At 38.0% G+C, this 23,191-nt stretch overlaps 2 protein-coding genes across 51 annotated transcripts; both read right to left on the bottom strand.

Moving 5' to 3' along the window:
• Window positions 1-6,265: 6,265 nt before the first annotated feature.
• On the bottom strand, window positions 6,266-16,760 carry zc3h12ab (zinc finger CCCH-type containing 12Ab). The gene is made up of 6 exons (XM_051137077.1): window positions 16,620-16,760; window positions 15,408-15,972; window positions 12,166-12,305; window positions 9,993-10,227; window positions 9,806-9,906; window positions 6,266-8,821 (listed from the first exon to the last, which is right to left on the bottom strand). Exons 2-6 carry the CDS (start codon window positions 15,935-15,937, stop codon window positions 7,902-7,904), a joined length of 1,926 nt encoding a protein of 641 aa, XP_050993034.1. The 5' UTR covers window positions 15,938-15,972; window positions 16,620-16,760; the 3' UTR covers window positions 6,266-7,901.
• Window positions 16,761-19,022: 2,262 nt separating this feature from the next.
• Window positions 19,023-22,665, bottom strand: LOC127182280 (uncharacterized transmembrane protein DDB_G0289901-like). Of its 50 annotated transcripts, none has more exons than XM_051137468.1 (5): window positions 22,564-22,665; window positions 22,399-22,459; window positions 22,174-22,238; window positions 20,137-21,998; window positions 19,023-19,326 (listed from the first exon to the last, which is right to left on the bottom strand). In XM_051137468.1, the coding sequence occupies exons 3-5, from the start codon at window positions 22,206-22,208 to the stop codon at window positions 19,136-19,138; spliced, it is 2,088 nt and encodes a 695-aa protein (XP_050993425.1). In that variant the 5' UTR covers window positions 22,209-22,238; window positions 22,399-22,459; window positions 22,564-22,665; the 3' UTR covers window positions 19,023-19,135. The 50 variants fall into 50 exon arrangements, with proteins under 50 accessions (XP_050993425.1, XP_050993424.1, XP_050993422.1 ...); XM_051137467.1 differs by having other exon boundaries at window positions 19,023-19,434; XM_051137465.1 differs by having other exon boundaries at window positions 19,023-19,254; window positions 19,819-21,998.
• Window positions 22,666-23,191: the final 526 nt, after the last annotated feature.

Here is a 23,191-nt window from a genome sequence, read left to right on the forward strand (position 1 = left end):
TACTGTCACGGGTGGGAGCAAAGCGACAGACACAGTGGGCGTGACGTCAGGCCTCGGAGAGGTTTTTATTAAACAATATAAACAGAAAGTGTCCAAAAAGGGAAAAAAAGTGTCCAAAATAAACGGGGGATCTGGTGTCCTCGACGTGAAGGGAATCCGTGAAGGAGGGGCAGTGTTCAGAAGGGAAGGGTCCAGGTAAGGGGCGGAGTCCGTCGGCCGCACTTGCTCCCCGCCGGGGTCCGCGGCAATATGACGGGTAGCGGCTTCCTTTAGCGGCTTCATCCATTCCTTAGCGGCGGCGCTTCCTCAGGCGGGTGAGAAGGCCCAGCATCCTGGCCCGCAGCCATTTCCATGCGGCTCGCACTCGGACCACGGGTCCGGCAGCTCGTCCATCACATCGGCGGCACTCGTCCCTCTACGCACCCTTCCTGGACCCATGAGGACACCAGCGTGCATGCACGGGGAAGAGACCGGTCTCCTGAGGAGAGGCGCGCTCAGCATTTTAACAGCGGCGGTGATGAGGCTTCATTCACATCAGGTGTGCCTCATCACACGCTGCCAAACCTGGATGTTTCAGCGCCCCTCCTCCTCCCACACGCCCACTCCCGTCGGGAGCCTGGTGAAGGGCGGCGATTACCGACGGGGTGAAGCTGATAAGTAGGGGGGAGGCAGCCGACTCATCACAGTACATTGAAAATGACTCCACAAGATTCAAGACGTTTGTTGCAAACCGAGTCTCATTAATTAGAGAGGCCTCTAAACCTACTCAATGGAGATATGTTTGCTCTGCAGATAATCCTGCGGACCAAGCTTCGAGAGGCCTAAATGCAGACAACTTGATCGAAAGCAAAAAGGATCACAGGACCTAGTTTTCTGCTGAAGCCCCAAAGTGAGTGGCCAGTTCGACCTGAGAATTCAATGTCACTTGCAGTTGATGACAGCGAGTTCAAAAAGATCTCCACTGTTAATGCAATATGCACTCAGAACAGTAAGGAAGGTCTAGAATGTCTTGTCTGGCATTTTTTAAACTGGCATTGCCTAAAGAAGGCCGTAGTACGACTAACGCATCTCAAATAAATCCTGCTGGATTTAAGTCACAAGAGGAAGGAAGTACAGACAAGGATCAGTCAAACAGAAAGAGATCCCAGTATACAAAACATTCTACTACAGAAAGAAATGGATACCTATAGAAGAGGTTTGAAAGAAAGAACACCTACCATAAAGGATATGGTAAACGCTGAGATGGATCTGATTCGTTACAGCCAGAAACAGAAGTTTTAGGAAGAAATAAAAATGCTGCAACAAGTAAAGATGCATGTCAAAAAGGACAGCTGCATATTTCGATTGGATCCTTACCTTGACGATGGTGTGTTAAGAGTTGGAGGTAGACTGAGCAGATCGGCGATGCCTGAAGAATCAAAGCATCCCATCATCTTGCACAAAGATCTCCGTATATACTCCCTAATTCTTGAACACATCCATCAAGGCGTTGGTCACCTGGGCCGAAACGCTGTCCTGGCAAAGTTAAGACAGAAATACTGGCTTCCACAAGCAAATTCTGCAGTTAGGAGGACTATCTATGCATGTCTCATCTGCAGACGACGACATGCAAGGACTGGTGTGCAAAAGATGGCAGATTTGCCAGAAGATAGGCTGCTTCCAGACAAACCACCATTCAGTAACACTGGAGTTGATTACTTTGGACCATTTGAGGTGAGAAGAGGACGCTCTATGGTCAAGAGATATGGTGTGCTGTTTACCTGCCTCACCATCAGGGCTATTCATTTAGAAGTCGCACCTTCTCTGGACACAGATGCATGTGTCAATGCTATACGCCGATTCATTTGTAGAAGAGGTCATGTCTCAATAATCCATTCCGATAATGGAACAAACTTCACAGGAGCTGAAAAGGAGTTGCGTGAAGCGTTGCAGAATTTGAATCAGGCAACGATTCAAGAAGAGATGCTAAAAAGAGAAATTCAGTGGATATTTAACACTCCAGGAGCATCTCACCATGGTGGAGCCTGGGAACGTCAGATTCACACTGTAAGAAAGGTTCTGAATTCTGTACTGAAACAGCAAGTGTTGGACGATGATGGCCTACATACCCTATTGTGTGAGGTGGAATCAATCATCAATGACAGGCCTATTACCAAACTGTCCGACGACCCCAACGACCTTGAAGCCTTGACCCCGAACCATCTGTTGTTGATGAGGAAACTAGGAAACGTGTGTTTGCATGAATGATTTACATTAAATTTAATGTGTGTGCATTGCACACTGTGCATTTGTTTAAGATGGCTTTCAGTTCAATAAAAAAACTTACATTTTGCATTTTTATTCAACTAATGTAAAAAAAAAAAAAAAAAAGTTATGGGCATACTGTGATCTGTACTGTATTCTTTACTGTAACTGGCAGATTCCGGCCAAAAAAACATAATACGGGAGTGGGAGGGAATGGGAGTCATTCTTCCGGGCAGGGGCGTCGCTAGGGCTAATCATTTTACTCCAGCCCCAAATGTTTTTTTTTTTGTATGGCTCTATTATTTCCACGGAATTTGTCAAAGTTTGAATGAATTAATCAAAAGTTGGTCATTAAACTTAAATCAAGACGCGATATGGACCAGTATCTGTAAATATTATGCCGCAAAAGACTGTTTAAATATGAATCCTGCATGTTCTGCGTGTCTTTTTATGAAAGAACGGCGCGGATGCGCGGTATCGTTTTCTACATATGTAATACTGACACGCGCAGTGATTTTAGCGTCTGCCGTTTCACTAAATGAGGGCATAAAAGTCACTTCATAAGCCTTTCGCTATCTTATTTGAGTAAAACAAGCGTCAAATATATACACAGAAATTTAATGGTATTCGCGGCAGGTCGGCAACCCGTAAAAATAAAAGTTCGGTTTAACTTCATTGATCATTCAGTATGATGTACGTGCCTACTACTACTACTACTACTATTAATTAATAAAAATGTATACATTTTTTTTCCACACAATATTTCTTCCATGTTTTACATTTTCCAATCCCCTTTATTTGACAAAAATAAAATATAATTTTCATTAAAAGATCAATTAAATCAATATTTTATAGCTTCATCTGATAACCAGAAAAATACACAACACAGAATTTCATAAGGCTATTGTAAAAATAAATAAAAGCTGTTTTTATGCATTCAAATAAACAGACATGCTAAAACATATTTGGTAACAACAAAATGTAAAGTGAGACAAAAATCAAACATTTCATAGGGTCCCAAACATGTACATTTTCTTAACTTTTGATAAATTGACGGTAAATTGTATAAGATTCATGGTTTTAATTAATTACACATGATTAATAAAAATAAATTTAACCATTAAAAAGAAGACCAGAAAAATAAAAACAGAAAACAGAATTTGAAAAAAATAAAATAAAAAGAAATTTGGGAGAGAAAAAAATAGGGCCCCATTTTTGTATGCAACTATATATTTGTTACAGTTATAAATACATTTTCAAATGTATTATTTTATTTGTCTAACATATTTTTGTAATGTTATAATTTTGTTATAATATTTTGATATGTGTGCTATTTGCAGTGATTACTACTTACTATTGTTAGTAGTGTGACAAGGTCTTTAACCCCCGGTTTAATGCCCCCGGACCCACCTAAAAGGATCCAGGTTCAACCACTTTTGTCTAACAAAATCTTATGTGAGCATGATGTGAGCTCCCACCCACTACCACTAGCCCCTGATGTTTTGGCACCAGCCCCGAATGTTTTAAAATCCTAGAAACGTCCCTGCTTCCGGGATTGTTTTTTTCGTAGGATTGGGATGGGATGGGTTTTTTTTTTGGGAGTGGGACGGGAGAGGTTTGAAAATCCACTCCCGTGTCACCCTCTAGTGCAAACCCCTTTATACATCATAGAAACCAATAGAAATAACACGCTATGAATTGTCAGTAGTGAAAATTCTGTGCATAATCCTGTAGCCTAAACCACCCTGGCCTGACCACTATAGATTTGTCAGTATTCATAATACCTTTGACATGACAGCACACATTATCGTGGTACCCTATTTGTTCGCTATACTACTTTATTCCTCACAGACTCGTTTTCATTCCAGTCAAATATTAAATATGGTAATGCTACATATTGTTGATTCTGTTTAATCCTTCATAGCCGCTAATGTTTAGCTAAGAGCAACAGATAAAAATCACAAATCTGAGCTTCTGATAGAATCTTACGTCTCTGTGCGCTTGTGAATGCCTGGATGACTCTAATTGTTATCTTATCTACGGCAGTATCTACTTGAAGTTTATTTGCACTATTTGACAGCGGATTTTAATGACAATCAAGTACAAGATAACATCTAGAAGCCACAAAAACGCCTGCGTTGTTTTCTGCGGACGTGTGATGCTGTCGTGTGTTTGCTCTGCGCTGCAGCGAGCTCAGACTTGCGTCCTTGCGCAGAAAATAAAGTCATGAGTCAATATTTGAGTCACATCAAACCGTTCTAAAGCCATGTACAGCACAGGCAGTGTAGATCTAATGGTAGCGATGATCTGCAGATAGTAAATATCCTGCTTTGACACTGCTAATTGATGACGCACACAAGCATTCCAGATGCGTGAGTGTGCAATTAGTGGCGATTCAGAAAAAAAAAAACATATTAGTTTGAGTTACAAGTATGAGTAATAGTTAATAGTAATAGTGATGCTTGAATTTTTTTTGGGCTTTGACAACTGCAAAATTCCATCCTGTGAAATGTCAGAGATGAAAGAGCGGAAATCTTTTTTTTTTTTTTTTTTTTTTTTTTTTGTCCACCTCAGCATTTTTGCTTACAGAAAAAACTGTGATTAGGATCAAAATAGTCTGTAGAGGAAACGTCGGTACATCCCCTAAAACAATGTCTGATAAGACACGCAGGTGTTACTGGCTCTTGACTGTAACTGTTTTGCGATTAAAAAATAAAGAAATAGGAACACACTCTATAGGCGTAATGGTTTTTATAGTGTACAAACTGCTGCCCCCTAAAATCTAAAAATCATGAAAAAAAAAAAAAAAATAATTAGTATAAATATTATTTTTAAAAACTTTATTTTGTTTATTTTATTAATTAACTTTTAAAGAGATAATAGTTCTGAATTAGTTCAGAAATCTAAGTACTTGACCAACCAATAACTAACTAGTTCAATGAATAAATGAAACAGTATTAGTACACGTTCTAAAAATCAAGCAAAATGTAAAAAAAAAAAATGTAATGTCTTTGGTTTTATCAAATAATTAAAAAAATAGATCTGATTTAAAAGGTTTATTAAACAATAAGTACTTAATTAACTGAATATAAAAGTAGCTAAAATAGTTGACATTTGGTTAAAAAGTTGCCCTCATGACAGGCGCTGTATCATTTTCACAAGACACTAGTTTAGACTTATGGGTTAAGTTTGGGACATTTTGTAACGCAGCAAACGAGGGGAAGTGAAACAGACAGTGTGTTCTACACCCCTCTGGTATTTTCACTGTATTTTATAAAAAAGATTACAGATGGATTTAACAGTTTTGGGGAAATCCACTGACCATGCGCACTGGAGACATGATCTCACTCATGACGCATCTAAACCACAAAAAACATGCTGTATCAGGCGTAGCGTCACATCGCATGACGGCCGTTCCTCCTGAAATAAGCACATGCTCTATCACATGATAACATTAATAAAAAATCATTCTAAAATTAGTCTGGAAAATAACTCACACATGCTGTTTTCCCTGTCATAAAACCTTTAGTTAGTTCCTCTGAAATCCTCACCCCCACAGGCCACTTCCTCTGATAAACTATCTATTAAGGACATCTACAGCTCTTCCCGTAGACCTCCTTTTCTGACGCCTGTGCTGATGTATGGTGTGGTTTGTCATTTCCATTTCAAATAAAAAATGACAAATGTTTCACTATGAATTCTAATTCCTTGCAAGGTTTCAGAAAACTCAAGAACCTTTTGTTGGAATAGATCACTATGAGGCTATTGTCATTGAGTCATGCGGTTTCTTTGCTTGGGTGGAGTGGAACCTGTCTGTGGTATATATAGCATTTACATTAGGTGGTTCCTAGAAAGGAACAGTGAGTTTTGTGGAATGCATCTTTTACAAATGAGGCCATGGCCTGCAGCACAAATGCTTTTATAAGTCAGGTCTGCTCTCGTTTGTCATAAACATCTGTTCATACACTTACTTAACCAATGAACAACACAAGCAAGTCAAATAAAAAGTCAGAGACTGATATGTACATAAATATGGCATTTTATTTTCATAATATGAGATACAGCATACAAAGTAAGGACATTTAAATGAGCAAAGAACATGCAGCTGAATAATAAAAACAAAATGGCAAAAAATTGCCTACTCACTATTGCCGACTCCCTTTTAAACAGCTTCAGTACAACTAAACAGAGCCACCAAAAGTTTGATGACTTCTCACACTTTTGGCAATTACCTTTGAGAACTTACTTGAGAAATTATGTCAAGTTACACTGGTGATGATTGCATTCTTGAGGACATTTTATAAGTTAGCACTTAATAAAATGGAAAAATACACCAAAGGGTGCATACTTTTCTACCTTTGTGGTAGTTCTGCTAAACAAATGTCAGTTACGGCACACGGTGCCAACACATTCAACAAACATGATACTGCGAATCATGCAGAACCACAAATAACACTTGAAACACACACAAAAATATGTTTTTCCACAAATTTTTCATTCCATTAGCAAAAATGATCTCATTTTTTGTAAAAATAAGAAACAAGATATTTAACTCTTGAGAACCACATCAAGACAGAAAACACATTGTTGGGTAATACAAACCAATAATGAATTCACCATAGTTAGAGGTCAATTAACTATTAAAAATACAACATAAAAATTCTGAATAGCTTGAATTCCATTTCAAAGACCAATTTTTTGAGTCAAGTCATTTTTCTGTCCTTGCTAAAAGCAAAACAGCCAATAAGAACATCAAATCTGATGTTAAGTGGAGCTGTGGACCAATGAGATTTCACTGTGGGAGGAGCTACACTGCACAGACTCCAACAATTTGAGACAAACAGCCAATCAGATTGTATCTGACTTATAGCAGATCTGATTGGCAGTGAGATTTCACTGAGGGTGGAGCTATGCTGCATTTTGAGACTGAATCCAATGACTTGAGACAAACATCCAATCAGAATGCATCAGACGATAGCAGAACTGTAGACTAACAAAATTTCACTGTGGGTGGACCTACACTGCATTATGCGAAAGACGACTTGAGACAAACAGCCAATCAGTACATATCTAATGTATAGCACGATTGTAGACCAATGAGACTTAACTGCAGAAGGAGGTACACTTCATTATGCGACAGCTTCCAATGACTTGAGACAAACAGCCAATCAGAATGTATCTGATGTGTAGCAGGAATGTAGACACAGCATGACACAACAGCCTCCAATGAAAATAATTTTTTCGTCCTTGCTCAAAGAAATACGCTGCGTGAAAAGACAAAAACAGCCAATCAGAACATCAAATCTGATGTGAAGCGGTACTGTGGACCAATGAGATTTCACAGTGGGCGGAGCTACACCGCATGATTCCAACGACTTCAAACAGCTGAAAGAAATATGTTGCATGATTCGACAAAAACAACCAATCAAAAAAATCTGATGAGAAGCGGAAATGAGATTTCACCACATCACATGAGTGTCCAACAGAAGTCAAATGCAAAACGTTGCATGACAAAAACAGTGGGACTGTAGACCAATGAGATTTTACTGTGGGCGGAGACAGTAAAATCACTTCGTGTGGTTGGGCCTGAGAACTTACTGTAACACCTTTGGTGCCAGAATCTTTGTCTTTTCGTCTAGTCCTTCAAATAAGATAAATTAAAAAGCCCCATCCTGAGACTGAAGGGTCAAAATCTCTGCGGCCAGTCTTTGTGGGTCCAGGAGATATGGGAACATGTCCATGGCTCTGTCCACCAAACGTGCGTTGAAAATTGCAAGTAATTTCTTCCTCACTTGCTCCCGTTCAGACCACTGAGGATTGTGATTGGAAGGTGACCAGTGTCCTTGTCCTCTCTCTGGATGCATGGCATTGTGGGATGCTGGAGGATAGCCACCATAATGGTCAGACCAGTAGCCCTGTTGGGGAGGAGGCCCTCTGCTTTGTGGAAATGAATACTGGGACATGTTAACAGGTGGGTAAACTGGACCTCCTCCATAGGAGTGATACCGGGGTTGGGAGTAAGCAGGGTTTGGTGAGCTGGGCAGACCAATGCTATGGTGCTGACCGGTTCCACCGGTGCTGAGGGACTGGTAGGAACAGCAACTGCAGGGTTGGCTATTGGGCGGAACGTAGCGATGCCGCCCACTGCTGGATGGTTTGGACTTCCTGTTGTCGCAGTAGCGATCAGAATGGGAAGATTCAGGAGAATGGCATTCGTAGGATCCCAAGCCAGAATCCAAACGCTCCTGAGATCCATTGGGAAAGGAATCTAGATTTGTTGGCGAAGGCCGACGTTCTTTTTTCGAAGGAAACTTCCTTTGAGTCGGCTGGGGGGCTGCTTTAATGACGAGGACGTTTTCACTGGCATAACTCTTCTTGAGAGATCCAGTGTCCAGGGAGAGTTTCTGTTCCATAACTTCCTCCAAAGACGGACTCTGACTGGAAACCGGCTGAGTTTTGTGTGGCGTGGATGAAATTTTGGCTTTGTCTCGGAGCTCGTCAGCCAGGGAACGCTGGGATTGCTTGGTTCGTTCTGGATGACTGAACTTGCACTTGATTCCATAAGTGCACTTCTTTCCTGCATTGAAAACAGGAGACTTTAATTCTTGTTCATGTAATTCACGCTATCCTTGCATGGTCAGAAAAGACACGGTATACACACTACCAGTCAAAAGTTTTCGAACAGTAAGATTAAAAAAAAAACAAAAAAACAAAGTCTCTTCTGCTCACCAAGCCTGCATTTATTTGATCCAAAGTATAGCAAAAACAGTACAATTCTGAAATATTGTTACTATTTAAAGTAACTGTTTTCTATTTGAATATATTTTAAAACGTAATTTATTTCTGTGATTTCAAAGCTGAATTTTTAGCATCATTACTCCAGTCACATAGTCACACATCCAGCTGCCCAGAAAACATTTATTATTATTACTATTATTATTATGTTGAAAACAGCTGACTAGTTTGGTTTTTTTTTTTTTTTTTCAGAAGAACTGCATTTATCTGAAATAGAAATCTTTTGTAACTTCACTTTTGCTCAATTGAAAGCATCCTTGCTAAATAAAAGTATTAATTTCTATAATTCCTTTTACAAAAGAAAATTATACATACTCTAAGCTTTTGAATGGTATAGTGTATAATGTTACAAAAACTTTTTATTTCAGATAAATGCTGATCTTTGAATCTTTCTATTCATCAAATAATCCTGAAAAAAAAAATGTACTCAACTGTTTTAAATACAGATAATAGCAATAATTTAAAAAAAAATTTATCATGTGACACTGAAGACTGGAGTAATGACTTTGCTTTGCATTACAGGAATAAATTATGTGGTAAAGAAAACAGTCTTACCAACCCTAAACTTTTGAATGGCAGTGTACATTGCTTATTAGTTCTTTGCATCTGGATTACAACATTTATATGAGCCATGACAAATAAAAATGTCACGCCACACCCTGATAATTACACCAGCATGTGACTGCAAGACTGCATAACACACTAATACAATCATTCACGAAAGTGAAAAAATATATATATATATATATATATATCTATTTATTACCATAAGGACAAGGCTGTTTCTTAGGAATACGTGGAGTCTTCCTCAGAAAGTTGTCTAGGGTGGGTCCATGTCTTCCTAGAGGGTCATCCGGAGGCATAAACCTACATAAAAGCGATGCAAATTTAATCAAGTTGGAATTAATTAGCATCAGGGCTATCAAACAACTTGACAATGCAATGGTACTTACTTGTCATTCACGAACGAATACATCAGAAGCCTCTCCTCTATAAAACGCTTCCACTCAGGACGTTCTCCTTGGAGATCTCGGTAAGTGTCGTTGGATACAATGATGCCGTCAGAATCGTACGCCAACTTCACGATAAAGCGGTCGTCGTAGCAAACCACACGTTTTCCAGCCACCCTTCTGGACGGTGTGAACACTAAGAGCTTCCTCCGCTCTAATTCACGCAGAATGTGCTGATCTGAGAAAAATAATGAATGAAATTTGAAATCTGTTTTACGTTTATGTCATTTTGTTGCTTCACGTAAGTTATTGAAAATCAGAACAATGATAAAATTAACATTTTTACTTTACTAGCATTTTAAAATCTAAGAAACACCTAAATGCATGTTTGCACTTCCAGAATTAAATGTCTTAAACCTAGTTTTTCATAATACCTTTAACTTAAAAATTCAACTCTTATGGTGCAAATACTGATTAATAGTGTAATTAATTTGACGTTATCATTGATTGACAGACCTTGTTGGAACACAGTGTCTATTCTGTTGAAACTAAACAATTTGGTATTCAGTAGGGATGTCACAGTTCTCAATATAATATCGAACCAGTACGAACCCATATAATATTCTATACGCGCTTGTGAATTGCGGTTTTTCGGTTTTGCATTTAAATAACTTCCTTGTTTTATTTCTCTCAGAATTTGCTGTACGTGTGCCTGCGATTTCACATGCTGAAATGAGGAAATGCTTCCCTGCTTATGACTGAAAAAGCAACACACGCAGAGCATCTTCTATTCTAATGACATGCAATGATAAAGCCTTTCTAAACCTGTTGTCCAACAAAAGAGTTATAAAAACAAAAGTTATAAAAAAAACATAACTTGTTTTTAATTCACAACATCAGTTAAGTGTTTGAAATAACTTCCTTATGTGATCTGATGTGGATTCTTATCACAGAATGAGGCAGACAATATAGTCAATACTCATATTCTATGTATGTCGATTAGCAGTGGCTTATGAAAATACACGAGATGGCTTGAAGAACACAGATAAACCATATATTATTGCAGACAGGCGTTTATTGTCCTTACATTTCGTCATTCAATACGTTTAACGTTATATATCTTGTTTTTATTCAGTTACAGCAATAGCGATGCCTTTATCCATATTAGAGAAGCTGGTACGGAACATAATCAGTGATACTTCTTTGACGCATATGTGGATTTTCTGCACGAGGGCGCCCTCTGGCACCCAGTATGAATGAAACCCATTCTATTTTTCATAAAAATCGAAAAAATAATACTTCTCTTAAAAGAAAAATTAAACAGACATATACTAAGCCACGCTTTTTTCAGTGGACAGAGGTTTACGGAGTATTTTGTTAATTTGTTGCCAAAAAAAAAAACACACTGAAGTGGCAAGATATCAGAAACAAACTGAACCAAACAGAAAAACCGAGGTACGTATTGAACCGTGGACTAACTGTATTGTTACATCCCTAGTATTCAGTTACAGAACAAATGCCCCAAGGGAAAGAAGATTCTTGGTATTTTAATTTGCTTGTGATTTTCATTGGGCAAGTGCCCATTTACACATAGACAGTTTATTTCAGGTGAGGCAGAAATTCAAACGTAACTTATGCATGTTTGCATAGTTAAATGTCAACTGTTGAGACAAAACTATTTTTTGGATGCACAGTATTATCACCAACCACAGGGTTGCATTATTTGCCTCCAGCTAGGTCAGACTTAGGAGGGTTTGGCAAACATGCAGCTCAAACAGGCTGGTACATCTTACTTGCTAAAAGCAGCACTCGTATTATTTCACTGTAGCCTACATTATGTTATAAGGAAGTTACGAGGGTTTTAAAAACCCCAGATATTTGCCAATATATCTTATGACATGTTCATTCAAACAGCTACACAAATAAAATCAATGCTGGGTTTTCCCATATTTCCAGTTCTTTTATTTGAGACCTGAGGTTGAAAACCAGACCGGAACTGTATTTCCTGTATTCCATGTGTACTTTAGTTGAACATTCATACATCATTTGCTCAACACAGGCCAGCTCTTTTTAGCCATTTGGTTGCTAAGAGGAAACAGATCTTGTTTATGGTAACATGAACCCTTCTGAAAAGCAGAAATTGTTCCTGACACGCGGTGCATTCCCTTTTCCTTACCTGTAATGGGCACATCAGGTCGCGGCTGCTCTTTTCTCCAGGAAGGCACAAACACTGTGATATCAACGTGACCTCGCTCCAGGAAGAAGTTTACTGCCAACTGAATTCCCAGACAGGAAAAAACTTCCTTGTTCCCGTGGCTAAAAAACAGAGAACGTCAATTTTACTTGCGAATTTCAAATCGTTTGTAATTTGCATTTTTAAAAAAAAATGACATCGCATGTGCAGACATTCATTTAACAGACACTTTTGTCCAAAAAAGCATTTTTTCATATTATTTTAGAGTGAATCAAACTACATAAGCGGCAGAGACGTCTTATGAGATCTTTCTTCAGGTTTGCAGGAAACAGTGGCTGCATTAAGATATCAGGTTTTTTCCTGTTAAAACTGTTTAAGTACATTACAGTGAAAGTTGTTATCCTCCTTTCTTGGTCATAGGTGACAATGGGTGCTAATATATGTGACCCTGGATTACAAAACCAGTCATAAGGGTCCATTTTTTGAAACTGAGATTTATATATTATATGAAAGCTGAATAAATAAGCGTTCCGTTAATGTATGGTTTGTTATGATAGGATATTTGGTTGAGATACAACTATTTGTTGTCCAATAATAAAGCGGTTTAAATAAAGTCCTTAGCAATGCATATTACTACTCAAAAATTACGTTTTGATATATTTACGGTAGGAAATTTACAAAATGTCTTTATGGAACATGATCTTTACTTCATATCCTAATGATTTTTGGCACAAAAGAAAAATCGATAATTTTCACCCATACAATGTATTTTTGGCTGTTGCTATAAATATACCCATGCTACTTAAGACTGGTTTTGTGGTGCAAGGTCAAATATATTCCAGTGAAATCACAAAATATAATGCAAAGCACCATTACTGACATGCTGATATATATATCTACTGACAAACAAATGCAATTCTTTAGATATTTTTTTAAAAAAAAAAATGTGTTCATGTTGACCTTTTGATTATAACTGTGTATAAAAATTGCTTATGAATTTCTTGTTGTGCTATATTATTGCCAAATATTGTTTTCAATCTCTTTATCAACTTGTTTTCTTTCAGTTAGCTCAGCTTTTATATTTCTTTTTGGAACTAATTAATCATAGGCCTCATTTAACTCATTTAGCTTATGCTTTTAAGTGAACATATCAACAAGTCTCAAATTGATGAATCCAAGATCTGGTGAGAAGTTAGTATAATGAGAGATTTAAAAGCAATTTTTAACAGGCTCATTCCCGACAGGGAACACAAAATCAGTTAACGGATTTTCTGCCCAGCACAAGATCTTATTAAAATCTTTTAATAGTTCCTGAAATAAACAGAACAGGGTGTGTAAAAACTGTCTGTTCTTTTAGGTAATTAAAAGCATCTGATTTATAGCAACAAAAATAGCCGAAGTGGGATGAGTTATCCAATCAGACGGCGTGTTGCAATGCTGTCGGGCCTGTTCTGTTACACCGCGTTCTTTTCGCAGACATTCTCCTTCAGGATAGTAAGAGGGAAGGGAGGGGATGGGAAACAACACTGATTTGCATATAAGATTATTTGCATACTGGAGTGATGACAGACACAGGAGCCTGCAGGGGCAAATCTGGACTCCACTTGCAAATGCAGGTGAAAATACAAAGGGAGGGTTTTAAAAGGTTATTAAACACGTAAGCGCCATGACATTCATCCAAAAAGAAGTTTATAGAATTTGTTTTGGCAACATATGATCTCATTTTTCAAATAACTAATCTGACATTTTAAATAATTTACTCAACAAAATTCACACAAAGCATTCAAGGAGAAAAATAATAGTGTGCAATGTGTAAAAAATGTTTAAATAATCAAATCAGAGTTAACGTGTCAAAATGCTATTTAGTCTGTCCAAAGAACAGTCAATATTGTTCATCTGGTTTTTTTTTAGTAACATGAAAACCACGATATTCAGTCAAGTTATACACCTTTACATAAACACAAATTAAACTGTTTTCAGAAAAAAAGAGAAGGAAGTAAACCTGATTTGCAAATTCACTTGAAAGGTATGAGGAAATACTGGGTTTTATTGGCTTTCCAATATGACTCAATTACTGAAGGCTTTCTAAAGACTTTTCCATTAAAAAGTAATTTAAATTTTGGCAGTGCTGTTCATTAAAAATAGAAAGTCCCAATTTTAAAACTCTATTAATGTATTTTACAGTAAACAAACACACTTTGCCATGACATAATGTGTATTTTTCTTTTCTTTTTGATTGTTTTATCATCTTAATTATTTGCAATTATAACTATAGCCAGCTAAACTTAAGCCAAAAAGTGTTAAACACATTAAAACTTTACTTCAAAACATATTTTGATATTCAGTTGCACAAAAATTGCACACGTCAGATTAAATGCATTAAAAAATTCTTATTAAATGGAATTTTAGCTTTTTAAAAAGATTCTCTCATGCTTACCAAACCTGCATTTTATTTTAATAAAAATACTGTAAAAACGGGCAAAGCTAAATTCTCAGCAGCATGAGACTTCTTACAAAAAAAAATAAAATAAAAAAATAATTATTCCAAAATGAAACTTTGTTCAGTTTTACTTTTAGTTTTAAAGTGTTATTTTGTGATCCTATTAATCTATTTTACAGTAAACAAACACACTTTTCCATGACATAATGAGTATTCCCTGATTGTTTTTATCACCGTAATCATTTGCAACTATAACTATATAATTATAGTTAAGCCAAAGTGTTAAACACATTAAAACATTACTTCAAAACATGATATTTTGATATTCCTTTTCTCCAAACTGCACACTTCAGCTTTAATATATTAAAAAAAAAAGTCTTATTAAATGGAATTTTAAACTAATTTAAACGTTTTTGAAAGATTATTCTCTTGCTTACCAAACCTGCATTTTATTTTAATAAAAATAGAGTAAAAACTGTAATTCTGTGAAACATTCTTGCTGTTTAAAACAACATTTACACATGGCAAAGCTGAATTCTCAGCAGCATGAGACTTTTTACAAAAAAAAAAAAAAATTGAATTATTCCAATATGAAACTTTAAGTTCAGTTTTACTTTTATTTTGTGATCCTGTTTAACATTTGACATAAAGAAAAAGGTCAACTATAACATAATATCACCTTTAACTTCATTGCAAATCACTTAAATAGCAAAATGATAAGAGAGAGACATAAATGTCACTGTAAACACTATCTTATTGCACGTCATGTTTACAGTAAACTCACCTCATGGCTACATTAGACCCATCAATGACAATCGGTCTGAGCGCGTCCTCATCCTCTCCCAGCTCTTCTGAAGTGCTTGTCACAGCTGGAGTGTTATGACAGTAATTTTGGGCACTTCGGACCTTACTGGAAGCATCCCCACGTGAAACCAGCACCGGGGAGGCTGTACGTTCCTCTCTCTCCTCTGATTCCCCAGCAGCTTGTATCAGCTCACCCAAAACCCTGTTGGTGTCTGCGTTGAGGCCGAGTTTCAGGAAAGCGGCACGGACCTGCGTTTGGGAAAACCCCAGCTTGAGGAACAGGTCGAGCTGGGCCTGAAACTCAGCAGATGAGCCCAGTTCTGAGGATTCATCTGGAGTCGGGCTGGACTGGGCCGGGTCCATTCTAACGCTACTGGAAACGGGAGGGTTGTACAAAAATGTGGGTGCTGTTTCCCATGCGTTGGTGGTGTTTATGTCAGAGCTGTGGGATGACCAAAAGGAATCCAAATACAGTTGTAACGCAGGGATGGTGCTGATTTCAGCACTCATCTCTTCATCCGGAAAAACGTTTTTGTCAGTGACACCTGTTTAGAAAATGCATAATAGTCATTATAATCAAAGCATTCATAGCTAATTAAAATATTTGTTTATAGCCTCAGATAACAACACAACATTACTACAATCTAACTTATCCAAGTATCTAAATATCACATGACAAGGAGTTACTCTATGTGGAAATCTGGTTGGTATTTCAAACAATATTTTCTTAAAATAATTAGCAATGTAGAAATACTTAAAATACCTATGCTGATATCTATAAAAATCAGTAAATCTAAGTCTGTTACTGCACAGGAAATGTAATTTTCATACGTGAAACTTAACGCGTGACTGCCTAACTTTAAAATGAGCACGTCTCATAACTCATTTCGTCTTTTTAGCTTATAAAATATTGACACTGCAACAGCGACGTCATATTACTTCACTGTTTCCATTCTCTTGGTCCCCGCATACCAGCACATGGACGCGTTGTCCCCTTACTTAACCACAGCACTTTATTCATATTTTAAAGTTTATGTCTACATAAGATCACAATCTAAGTAGATATTAAACCGTTTACTATCACAGACCTCAATGTCAACTTTTAGAAACGTCAATGTGATCGCTTAGTGTACTTAAATGTACAAATATTTAAGTTGGAAAACTTACAAATAAAAAAAAAAGTTACACGTACCTTTACTTGAGTTGTTCTCCTTGTGTTTCGAGCTGCTGTCTTTTTGGAATAAAGTTAATAAGTTCAGTTAATCAGTTCCGTTCCTGTTGAACTCAAAGCAGCAAAATACAAGAGAGAGAATCGACACACCTTTAAGATACAAAAGCAAAACCAGGAAGTAAGTCACGCACGCCTGACGTCACGGAGGGCTTTGGTTTTTACCATACACAGCCGATTTACTTCTCTGTTTCCTTTAAGAATCGATATAAACGACTTTGTTTTTAAAGGAAGTTATCTAAAAAATAAACAACTTGAAAAATAAGAAAATCTGTAAACATTTTAGTGTTTTTATTGAACTTTATTTTCATTTCTAATGTACATAAAAAAACAGAACACATTTTTGGGTTATTTTGACCCAGCTGGTTGGGTTAAGTGTTTTTAACCAACCATTATGGGTTATTTTATGTAAGTCAACTATTGTTTAAAAATTATTATATTGCTGGTTTAAAATGGATTGGAACTTATAAAAATACAGAATTACTAGAGGCAACAGTAATAATCAAAAGATGAACATTTATTATTAAGCAAGAACAAATGGACAAAATGCAAGACATATACGAATTTGTTTGGGTGAATACAGCATAGTTTACTATATACATTTAAACTAGTTTAACAAGCATTTTAGGTATAAAAAATGTAACATAAAAGTAGAATTTTAATTTTAGTGTATTCAACCGTTCTCTGTAATCACTTTTTACATGAAATTCCCGCTAATTCTCATGCCGGTGTGTTGCTGAAATCTGAGCCGATAAAGGGCCTCTGGTCGCCGGGTTAACTGCGAACGTCACTTGTAACTGAAAAACGCCATGACTGACTCCAAAAACTGCCCATAAACAAACAGTACTGACATTAGAGAACATATTTTTAGATTAAACTCAGTACAATAACAAATAAAATCCATTTATTTTATGCAAGGCGAAAGGCATTTCCATCCTGCGAAACAACCGCTGCCCACTGACATCTCGTTTTTATGTTGCGTTGCTTAAAATAATACAATTTACAGCACAGTAAAGACTTTATGAATGAAATAAAATGTATACAAATCTTTATTTCGCTGAAGAAGTGCAAATTGGCGATGCTGAGAACCGGTCTCTCCTGTAGAGGACTCGAAAACCCTGACTGTAAGGCAGCAGCTGGGTTGTTTCGTCAGAGACAGGCTCAACCCAACGTTTGGGTAGAAAAAAATAAATAAATAACCCAGTGTCAAAAATGACCCAGCAACTTAGTTACAGAAAAACTACCTTGCACCTGGGTAAAAATATTAAAAATAACCCAATAAAATGACCCAACTAGTTGAACCCAAACAACCCAATAAAAAGACCCAACGGGCTGAACCCAGCATTTTGGTTAAAAAAAAAATAACCCAAAATTTTTTTAGAGTGTATAGAATTTTCACTTTTTTTCCCCATTAATCATAATTGTACCCACTAGCTGCATTTGTAAATTGTAAAATAATGATGTTGATACTACAGTAAATTATATTATCTAATTCTAAACTCATTTGTTTAAAAATAAAAGTTTCCATTAGAATAAAGTGTTTTACACATCATATGAGGACTGACGTCATATGAGAACTGTAAGTTCCACTTTTTATTTCCTAGAAAACTCATAAGGCAATATGCTGATCTGAAGAAACTATAACCTAACAAAACAGGCATCGAAAACTATTTTGATTTATTTTGATAATAGTTCTTTATAAGAATATTAATGTCTTTGATGAACTTGAGGTCATGCAAGTATAGTTTGTGATTTTATTAACGCAGTTTAACATTTTATAATTTTTAACATGTGTGTGATACTGTTAAATTCATAAAATAATATCAACAATAACACAACAATAATAATTTACTTACTTATAGATGTATTGCTTTTAATCAACACAAGAAATTGATTTAAGTATTACTCTCTTCTTTTAAACTGAAACAGGCAAAAAGTCATTGAGCAAACATGAATTCCCATGTTATTTGTAAATTTCACTTCCTCTATCTATATACAGCATATGACGGTGAGAAATAAGGGCGTATTCTTGGTGCTTTTTTTCTTACTATTACTCCAGGTTTAATAGTTCCTTACTGACAACCACATATTTTTACACTATCACATCTGCGTAATGTTATCTTCGGGTCAAGAACGCAAATGTCAAGAGAACCACAATTACAGAATCATGAACATTTTGGTATGTGTTGAAAGTAATTTCTTTTGTGGTTTGCAAAAAAGGGAAACCCCTTGAAGTGAACACTGACTCAGACCAGAGTTAGTTGCATAGACTGCATCTAGTCTCGTCTCACCTGCCTTCTTGCTTTCTTTCTCTACTCGACATGCAAATAATGAATGACAAAATACTGTGATGTATAGTATGTTCATATACTTTATTTGACTGACAGGATGTCAAGAGATCAAAATGTAAAACTATTCAACATTTAAGTAATTGTTTATTTTGTAAAGAAACTCCACTAAACTGATTCCACTAATAATGTTTAAAGTAAAGGAGATGGTTGGGGTCTTACATGAACTTTGTGGCATTTTACCTTTTTAATAATCTTTTTTATATGATGTTTGCCACCTTGGGCCGACTGAGACCCTGATGTTTCTCCACCTTCGGCTGCCGACTGAGACCCTGATGTTTCTCCACCTTCGGCTGACGACTGAGATCCTGATGCTTCTCCACCTTCGGCTGACGACTGAGACCCTGATGTTTCTCCACCTTCGGCTGCCGACTGAGACCCTGATGTTTCTCCACCTTCGGCTGACGACTGAGATCCTGATGCTTCTCCACCTTCGGCTGACGACTGAGACCCTGATGATTCTCCACCTTCGGCTGATGACTGAGATCCTGATGCTTCTCCACCTTCGGTTGACGACTGAGATCCTGATGTTTCTCCACCTTCGGCTGCTGAATGAGATGCTTCTCCACCTTCGGCTGACGACTGAGATCCTGATGCTTCTCCACCTTCGGCTGCTGACTGAGATCCTGATGTTTCCCCACCTTCGGCTGACGACTGAGATCCTGATGTTTCTCCACCTTCAGCTGCTGACTGAGATGCTTCTCCACCTTCGGCTGACGACTGAGATCCTGATGCTTCTCCACCTTCGGCTGACGACTGAGATCCTGATGCTTCTCCACCTTCGGTTGACGACTGAGATCCTGATGTTTCTCCACCTTCGGCTGCTGACTGAGACCCTGATGCTTCTCCACCTTCGGCTGACGACTGAGATCCTGATGCTTCTCCACCTTCGGCTGACGACTGAGACCCTGATGCTTCTCCACCTTCGGCTGCTGACTGAGACCCTGATGCTTCTCCACCTTCGGTTGACGACTGAGATCCTGATGTTTCTTCACCTTCAGCTGCTGACTGAGATGCTTCTCCACCCTCGGCTGACGACTGAGATCCTGATGTTTCTCCACCTTCGGCTGCTGACTGAGACCCTGATGCTTCTCCACCCTCGGCTGACGACTGAGATCCTGATGTTTCCCCACCTTCGGCTGACGACTGAGACCCTGATGCTTCTCCACCTTCGGCTGACGACTGAGATCCTGATGCTTCTCCACCTTCGGCTGACGACTGAGACCCTGATGCTTCTCCACCTTCGGCTGAGGACTGAGATCCTGATGCTTCTCCACCTTCGGCTGAGGACTGAGACCCTGATGCTTCTCCACCTTCGGCTGACGACTGAGACCCTGATGCTTCTCCACCTTCGGCTGAGGACTGAGATCCTGATGCTTCTCCACCTTCGGCTGACGACTGAGATCCTGATGCTTCTCCACCTTCGGCTGACGACTGAGACCCTGATGCTTCTCCACCTTCGGCTGAGGACTGAGATCCTGATGCTTCTCCACCTTCTGCTGACGACTGAGACCCTGATGCTTCTCCACCTTCGGCTGACGACTGAGATCCTGATGCTTCTCCACCTTCGGCTGAGGACTGAGACCCTGATGCTTCTCCACCTTCGGCTGACGACTGAGACCCTGATGCTTCTCCACCTTCGGCTGCTGACTGAGATCCTGATGCTTCTCCACCTTCGGCTGACGACTGAGACCCTGATGCTTCTCCACCTTCGGCTGACGACTGAGATCCTGATGCTTCTCCACCTTCGGCTGATGACTGAGATCCTGATGCTTCTCCACCTTCGGCTGACGACTGAGATCCTGATGCTTCTCCACCTTCGGCTGCTGACTGAGATCCTGATGCTTCTCCACCTTCGGCTGACGACTGAGACCCTGATGCTTCTCCACCTTCGGCTGCTGACTGAGATCCTGATGCTTCTCCACCTTCGGCTGACGACTGAGACCCTGATGCTTCTCCACCTTCGGCTGACGACTGAGATCCTGATGCTTCTCCACCTTCGGCTGATGACTGAGACCCTGATGCTTCTCCACCTTCGGCTGATGACTGAGATCCTGATGCTTCTCCACCTTCGGCTGACGACTGAGATCCTGATGCTTCACCTTCTTTTTCAACATTTTCAGAAATGTCAGAACCAGGCAGGACAACATCTGCATTCCCACCTGAGTCCTCTACTATCTGTGACCCCTTCCCTAATTTGCCATTAAAATTAATAATTGTTCTGATGAGTTTTGGACCAGGGAAGTCAATAGCAATTATACCTACACAATGTGGTCTATTGTCTCCCTTAAGACTTAGGAGATAATCGTCAACTTTTTTATTTAGTGTTTTTGCGATTTCTGCTGGGTCCTCTGATTCTCCTGTGGCCCCAGTGTATGCAAGCATCATCTCCTGCTCACACTTTTGTGAAGCTAACTTAATATTTTCTCTCATTTGCATTTCTTTTGTATTCATGTCTGCATTTAGTTCTGTGACATGAACAGGAAGTCCTAATTTCAATGTTGAACTCTGAATCAAGACTATTTTGCCTCTCACCTGGCCCAAAGTTGGAATCTCTTTGTCTTTCCACACAGACCATTTTTTATGATTTAACAATTTTGTGACTTGAGCAACAGCACCCTCATCTGGAGTCACTCTAAGCAACAGTGTCTCTTTCTCCTGTTTCACAAGGAACCCCATCATAGTTTTCAAAAAATAGTCAAGGGTCTCTGATTCCTGGATGCTTCCTGGAGTCTTAACCTTGATGCTGTTGGAGGACACGTGCAAGTCAAAAAAACGCACGCCTGCATCCATTTGGTTGTGCAGTGACCATGCTTGGAACTTTGGTGTGGACGTTTTTAAGTATCTACTGCTTTGGTGTGTTCCAGGCATTGATATAGTTGATAGAAGCCTGTTATTTTCTATTTTTTCCATCCAGTTGTGCTTGATATACTTGTAACTGAGAGTTTCAGAGTTGCTGAAATGTTTTTTACCCTCACACTTAAAGATAGCCACCCTGCAGGTAAAAAAAATAAAAAATAAAAATAAATAAATAACACACACACACACACACACACACATACATACAGTATAGAATTATGGAAATATAATGACACTTTACTCACAGAATCAATCAGTCTACATGTGTTCAAGTTTGCCATATGCATATTACTCAACACAATGGAACTTACACTATAAACACAGCAACGTATTGAAGGCTTCCCATGATTTTTTTATTTCTTTCACTTCAGCACTTCTGAAAAATTAATAATTGACACAGATGAAAAGAGTTAATCATTAATAAAGCTTATAATGATCTAGGCTGTAATTTGATCTTAAACATAGTCTCTGAATATTTCAAAAGAGCTAAAATCACCAGTCACATTATTGAATATTGCTATTGTAAAACTTTACACCTGTAAAACCTTGAGAAATCCAAACTTCAATAGTTCCACATGTTTAAGGTACAAGAGTTCCCTGTAAAAGTAATTTGCATTTAGCCACCAAGCCAAAATAAAGACATTAAACACGTGTTACATCATGATTTTCAAACAACAACAGCAAAAAATAATTATACTTACTTGCACAATATCATGAAGAAATAATGAAGTCTTTCCTTTTGCCATGTACTTTACATCTTTAACTGAGGCAGTTGTACAGCATTTGACTACATTTCCCTAAACAGTCAATGTAAAATGAGCCCTGAAATAGTTTGCATTCATTCACTGTGTACAGACGGCGTATGAAAATCCTCAAATTTATCTATCAGTTAGATAGTTTCTAAGAGCAATAATGAATGACCATCATAAACTAACAGCATTTCGGTACCTTTAAAATAACAGCAAGGCACTGTATGCTATGCGCATCAGGTAGATATTAAATAAAAAGGTACACTGTGTTTTCAATACACATTTTTAACACATTTTAAATGTTATAAATTTGTGACCCTGGACCACAAAACCAGTCTTAAGTAGCAACAGTATATTTATAGCAATAGCCAAAAACACACTGGATGGGTCAAAATGATCGATATTAAGTAAAGATCATGTTCCATGAAGATATTTTGTAAATTTCCTACTGTAAATATATCAAAACTTCATTTTTGATGAGTAATATGCATTGCAAAGAACATCATATGGACAACTTTAAAGGTGATTTTCTCAATATTTTGATTTTTTTGCACCCTCAGATTGCAGATTTTCAAATATT

Source organism: Labeo rohita, chromosome 19, assembly GCF_022985175.1.
Source record: "Labeo rohita strain BAU-BD-2019 chromosome 19, IGBB_LRoh.1.0, whole genome shotgun sequence".
NCBI classification, from domain to species: domain Eukaryota; kingdom Metazoa; phylum Chordata; class Actinopteri; order Cypriniformes; family Cyprinidae; genus Labeo; species Labeo rohita.

What these genes read in the sequence shown, in the direction of transcription:
- zc3h12ab (XM_051137077.1), bottom strand. Translation starts at nt 15,937, where the DNA reads ATGAGTGCTGAAATCAGCACCATCCCTGCGTTACAACTGTATTTGGAT. An exon ending in TATTCGTTCGTGAATGACAA is followed by an intron (nt 9,907 to 9,992) that starts GTAAGTACCATT and finishes GCTTTTATGTAG; the next exon opens with GTTTATGCCTCCGGATGACC. An exon ending in GAAACAGCCTTGTCCTTATG is followed by an intron (nt 8,822 to 9,805) that starts GTAATAAATAGA and finishes TTTTCAATGCAG; the next exon opens with GAAAGAAGTGCACTTATGGA.
- LOC127182280 (XM_051137463.1), bottom strand. Translation starts at nt 22,208, where the DNA reads ATGGGAAGCCTTCAATACGTTGCTGTGTTTATAGT. An exon ending in TACGTTGCTGTGTTTATAGT is followed by an intron (nt 21,999 to 22,173) that starts GTAAGTTCCATT and finishes TTTTACCTGCAG; the next exon opens with GGTGGCTATCTTTAAGTGTG. An exon ending in ATCTCAGTCGTCAGCCGAAG is followed by an intron (nt 19,609 to 19,710) that starts GTGGAGAAGCAT and finishes CAGCAGCCGAAG; the next exon opens with GTGGAGAAGCATCAGGATCT.